This window comes from Trichechus manatus, unplaced genomic scaffold (genome assembly GCF_000243295.1).
Source record: "Trichechus manatus latirostris isolate Lorelei unplaced genomic scaffold, TriManLat1.0 scaffold00027, whole genome shotgun sequence".
Lineage (NCBI taxonomy): Eukaryota > Metazoa > Chordata > Mammalia > Sirenia > Trichechidae > Trichechus > Trichechus manatus.
The window spans coordinates 16,987,766-16,993,765 of record NW_004443963.1 but is presented as its reverse complement, the minus strand read 5'-3'; the positions used below and the strand labels follow the sequence as shown (position 1 = coordinate 16,993,765).

The 6,000-nt window shown below is 42.4% G+C and overlaps 1 protein-coding gene across 1 annotated transcript in view; it reads left to right on the top strand.

Moving 5' to 3' along the window:
* Positions 1–293: 293 nt before the first annotated feature.
* FAM227A (family with sequence similarity 227 member A) overlaps positions 294–6,000 on the top strand; it is a 64,398-nt gene continuing 58,691 nt past the window's right edge. The window contains exons 1-5 of the mRNA XM_023728914.1: positions 294–570; positions 2,959–3,041; positions 4,184–4,253; positions 4,766–4,773; positions 4,902–4,973. Coding sequence (XP_023584682.1) covers positions 423–570; positions 2,959–3,041; positions 4,184–4,253; positions 4,766–4,773; positions 4,902–4,973 — 381 coding nt within the window. The 5' untranslated portion in view covers positions 294–422. The remainder of the gene's footprint in view (positions 571–2,958; positions 3,042–4,183; positions 4,254–4,765; positions 4,774–4,901; positions 4,974–6,000) is intronic.

Sequence of the window (6,000 nt, the reverse complement as noted above, 5' to 3'; positions counted from 1 at the left end):
AACCAGTAATAAACTTTGTCTCTATGCATTTGCCTATTGTAGGTATTTCACATAAGTGGGATCATACAGTATTTCTCCTTTTGTGTCTGATCTAGACTCCTTATTTTTAAAACTAGGGTAATTTTCACCATGCAGGGCATTAGCAGGTAGAAAGAACAGGTATCTGTGCCTTGAAATTCTCAGTTAAGAATGGGCTTCTCAGATAAAAGCCATTATTCACCACATAGCATGTGGCATCTCCCTTGCCATCAGCCCCACTTAGCAGATAGGAGTGGTTGGTCTTTTCCACTCATGTTTCCCAAGAAGGTTCTATCCTATTTGTGATTTCTAGGAGGCTGGTTGAATGAACAAGATGGGAGTGGGAAATGAGAAGTTTTTGAAAGTGGAATCTTTTTGTTTGACAGTTTACAGGAAATTGGACAATGGCTTGTTTTAGGAAGATGGCTATCATCAATGTCAATGTCACTGCCTTACCAATGATACCAGTGGAGGAGAACCTGGCTGTCTCTCACGCTGTGCAGGACACAGTGAAGAATGCTGTGAGGAAGGATTTAGAGAACAATCCACCCTGTATCCTTCCTGTGGTGCCACCTGCAATCGAGACCAGTACACCTAACTCAAGTTATGTCATAAGGTGTAATCAGTGCTCAAGCCTGTACTTTTTTTTTTTTTCCAGTTGCCATTGAGTTGATTCCAACTCATGGTGACCTCCAGTGTGTCAGAGTAGAACTGTGCTCCATAGGGTTTTCAGTGGCTGATTTTGGGAAGTAGATCACCAGGCTCCAAGGTGCCTCTAGGTGGACTTGTATCTCCAGCCTTTCAGCTAGAAGCTGAGTGCGTTAACCATTTGCACCACCCAGGGATCCCATTAATTACTAACCAATTCTTTATATGTTCCTTACTGCGTTTTTATCTTATTTAAGCCCTAACTATCCTCTAAAAATATTTGAAAGACTGCAAAGGATTATTTGACTTGAGTTTGTTTTACTAAGATAATCAGAAAGAGCCCAAAAGGAAGCTGTCTTGGGACTATTTGTTGAAAGAATGAGAAGAAGGAAAAAAGCTCTTTCTTTCATTGTCTCCTCCTTTCCCTTCTATCTTCCAAAGAATTATATAGATAGCAACTAAGAAGGCACAGTTCAGCCCTCTGCTTTCAGACAAGTGAGCTTAAGACCCAACTTTTTTTAGTTTGTTTGATTGAAGTTGACCTCGTCTCTTTTCACCTGCCAGCCCCTCTGCCTGGACCAATAGTTTGCCCCTTCCAGCATTATCCAGGCTCTAGCAGCATCTTCCTGCCCTGCCTCCATTGATCCTCATCTCATTTCTTACTCTGAATTATATCCCAAGGACCTACAGAATCCATCTCTGGAGGACCTTGAAACCCATCCAGCAAATACTGCTCTCGGGTTATAAATGACCCCAGGTCTTTCCGTCTCACATAGAGCCCATTTACCTGAAAGTCACGCTGCTGCCAGCCAACCTGAAGGTATCACTGCACATCCCCTCACCTCCCCCCGCCTCTCAGGAACTCTTCTCAAGAGGAGGCAAGGTGTCATCCCACCAGGGTCAGCTTCAGATCTCACTTTGCTGGGCCTTTTTCTAATGTCTTCTCTTTCTTCTTAATCCCACATTCATCTCAAACTCGCTGATCCATTTCACTTTCTATGATTGCTTGTGTTCCTTCTTGTTATCTTCATTTTTCAAGTATCCTCTGATTCATAAGAACACTTGAAGGTAATGGAAGTAAGGGTGAACCTTGCTTCATGTGAAGGGAGTGAGAAGTGATAGGATTACGGGCTTTTGCAAAGGATTTGCCCAGACCAGATGAGGCTAAGGTAGAAAGCGATGTAAAAGTAGAGAGGGGCTGTAGAACTGAGTGGCGATTTCAACAGTGACAGACAAGGTCAAGATACTCTTTGACCCAATAATCCGTCACCTGAAAATCTTTCTTAAAGAAATAATACAAAATATGGCAACAGCTCTCTGCATGACAATGTCCATCACAGCATTATTTATAATTGCAAAAAATTGTAAACAACTTACATATTCAGTAGTCAAGGGACCGCTAAGTGCATCAGGGTGCATTCTCTTAATGGATTATTTCAATGTCATCTAAATAAATGGATTAATTATAATGCCATTTTCACTATGAAGATTATCTAGCCACATGGAAAATGCCCATAATAATGAGTAGATGAGAAGTCAGAATATTAAAATAGGCATACACTGAGATTATAATTATATAAAAAAAGTGTATATATTTTTAAAAAAACACTGGAAGGAAATATCCCCAAATCCTGAAAGTAGTCATAGTATTATGCATGATTCTTTTTTTTCGTTTTACAGTGAAACCTGTGAGAGCTGGAGCTTGACGGGACTGCCTGGTTTTTCTGGGTCTCACAAGTTTTCCACCTTTGACGGGGTGCAGTCTGACCACTTTTCTGTTTCTATTAGTAGAAAATACTTGAGTTTTCCTTCTCTGACAGGTTTCTACCTTATATAGGTTCCGGCTTTTGCAGGTTTTACTGTGTATTTTCCAAAGTGTCTGTGTTGTTGTTAGATGCTGTCGAGACAATTTCAACTCATAATGACCCCATGTGACAGAGTAGAATTGCCCCATAGGGTTTTCTTGGCTGTAATCTTTATGGGAGCAGATCGCCAAGCCTTTCTTCTGGGGAGCTGCTGGGTAGGTTCCAACTACCAGCCTTTCGATTAGCAGCTGAGCACTTAACCATTGCACCACTAGGGAAAATGCCTATAATATGGCTAAATTTAATTTATAGTTTATAAAGCAACTCCTTTAAAACAAGATAAAAGAAATGTGAGTGTTTGCAAAGAAATAATTGAGTAGAGAGACAGTGCAGAAAGGGAACGGGCCCCCTTCCTGGGCAGGCAAGTCCCCTCCCTGTTCTGTATAATCACCATCCAGAGAGTTTCCTTAGCTGACCTACCTCCCAGCATGCATTATTGGCTCCATGGATCAGGTGAACCAAAGGATTGCTGAAGTATATCTGAGTCCCAACCTGCTGGCCGGCAGCCTAGTGAGTTATGGGAGCTGGGGCTGAGGCAAGGCTTCCTGGAAGGAAGAGGGGAAGCCTATCGGTCTAACTGAGCGAAATCTCATCCCCGCCACCCTTGGGATCATCAAGGCATTGCAGTGCCTTGGGGACCTTCCATTTATTTAAAAGCATGTTTGCACAATTGACATCTCAAAGTTAACTTTGATTCACTTCTATAAAAAATATAAAACAAAACAAACACAACCCTCCGATAATTAATACACATCTACACCACTCATTTGTTGGGAGACAGGAGTTACAGAGGTTAAACCAGTAGTGGTTGTGTAGCACAACTCCCATACGGTAGAAGAACCCTGGCGTGGATCCTGTGTATCTTTTTGGCTCCCTTGGCTTTTGGCAACAGCATGTATTTGATTTTTAATTTTAATTGCACTTAAGATATCTGAGGCATAAGTCTAAAAATCTCCAAGATATATTTGAAAACAAGAACAACAAAGCAATGCCAGCCAACCCACAAGTCATTACTAAGGCTCACTGGTATCATGATCTATTGTTCAGAGGGTCAGTCCCATAGACTGCTCCGATTGGAAAGGACTTTAAAACTCATCCAATTTGCCTACCTCACTCCTGTAGTAGACTGCCACACATGGCAGCTGTGAGGATGAGGATTTTATAATGATGAAGACCACAGACAAGTTCATTCTCTAACCTGCAGGTTTTTCATCTATTCCCGCGGTCCCTCACTGGCAGTCTGTGGGCCAATTCTGGGCTTCCTATGTGTTTGTTTTGTTCTGCACCCGTTGGCCCACGCAGCCTTTGGGCTGGGGTCTGCATTTCCCCGGGGCAGTCATCAGTCGGAGCAGAAGAGCAGTGCCTCTCTTTATCAGAGCACAAGCTCTGCAGTTTGCCACAGTCTCCACCACTCCCTATTGCTTCCTAGTACAGAGGTAAAGTGTTGGTTGCCATTTATCATCTTAACATCTGGCCAGCTTCACTCATTTTTGTTACCGGACATAATGAGAGGGACTCAGACTAGATGAAAACAGCCTTTTGTGCACCAACAAGAGAAATGGCCTAGTCCCTGACCCCCACCCCTCCTCCAAGATTTGCAGTAATCCCTAATGCCCCTTTTTTTTTTTTTTTTTTTTTTTTGGTTTTTGAAGGCAATTGAGAGATTTGAAATGGAGAAGAAAGCTTTAAGAGAGAAAAGTCGTGGCATCTCGGGAGACAGAGGCAAAAAACCCTTTCTCATAGCCTGATGGTGTTTTTATGGGGTTTGGATTTTTTTTTAGATTCTAAAATGCAATTGAGTAGAAATCAAAAAAAAAAAGGGGGGGATATTTTTGTCCTCTTCTAAAGGAATCTTAAATCTGACTTCTTGACATTGGAAAAGGGAGACTTCTTGAGAGAGGAAGGAGGGAAGGACAGTAACAGTATAGACCACCTACTGTGTGCCCACGTTGTACTAGGTGCCTTCACACACATTGCCTCATTAAATCTTCCTAATGTCCCTGGCAATAGGTATCATTGAATATATTTTATAGGTGAGGAAAAATGTATTGGGGGTGGGGTAGAGTAACTTGCCTAAGGCCACACAGCTTCTCTGGGGCAAGTCCTGGCTTCGAACCCAGGTCTAACTCCAAAGCCCACGTTGTGTCAGCTCGTTCTTACTGCTTCTCTGGATCAAGCAGTATAACCAGTAAAGAATGGAATCTTAATAAGTCAGTAACATAGTTGGGATCTAGTGAGACGAGTAGTATGGGTGTCCTTTGGCAGCTCAGGCCTAATGAAGAATTTTTAGTTATAATTAGCACACAGCAGTGAGCAGACCCTGTGGTTACTCACATCTTATTTCTCTTTCTCCATTCTTCTGCAGACAAGGTCGTCAAGAGTCAAATAAAGCCCTGCAGAGGTTCAGAAAGCAAGAATGCCAAATCTTTCATTTTAAAGAGAGTAAGAGATCTATTCCTGCATCTGTTTCTGACTGGTTTCTGCTGGGCATGAAATAAATTTTATTCCTTGGGATGGGATACTTGGCTGGAGATTGTGCGGGGGAATCACAGAGTTCCCTTTTTAAAGGATCTGTAAGCACTTTAATTTAAACTCCAGAATTTCTCACCACATCCTCGAAAAGGGTATTGCTGACCTCAGCCTCAGAATGGGGTGTGTTTCAGCGGTCATTTGTTGATTTTTAGAACTCAGAAGGTGTTTCCCCTTAGAAGCAATGAGTTCAGAAGCAGCTCACACAGAGCCACAGTGCTGCCCAGCCCCAGGGCCAGGTTCACTCAGTACTTTCCTAAGCAGCTGCTCCCAGTGCTAGTGACATCAATCACTGCAGATGGCCCAGGAAGCTCAGAGTCAGAGGTAGTTAGATGATTTGTCCAGTGTCATACAGCTTGTTTTTGGCAGAGCCTGGCTTCCCACGCAGGTCCTCAGCCTCCACAGCCAGGCTCTCTCCTGCAGCAGGCTGGCCCCACCTCTGAGCCACGCAGTTATGATTTTCCTAAGCTTGCTTTCAGTTTTAAAGGGAAAATAAACACGTCACCAGGTCATATGTACTCAGACCTTTAAATACTAGAGAATATGAAACAATATACTATTGTTTTTCTTTTTTCACCTTTTAGTCTAGGAGATTCCAAAACTACATAAAATCTAATGGTTGAGAGTCTGCCTTGAAACTACCATATTCATGCACTGATGGTGGCCGAGGACATTTAAATGTCCTGCCCAAGGTGGCACAGCTAGTAAGTGGTAGAGGTGACATCTGAATCTAGTTATCTGACTCCGAGTCCGTGCAATTAATCACTGGAAATTATTCTTCCGTTGTCAACTGCCATAACCCAGCTGGAAAGTAATTCAGTACATCAGAGTGTTTCCTGTGGGCACCTTTGGGTGATGGTAACTGGTTTCCTCTTTCTACTTTTCTGTATTTTTACGTTTTTATAGTCATCTTTAAAAAAATGATTTTTTTAAATAAATT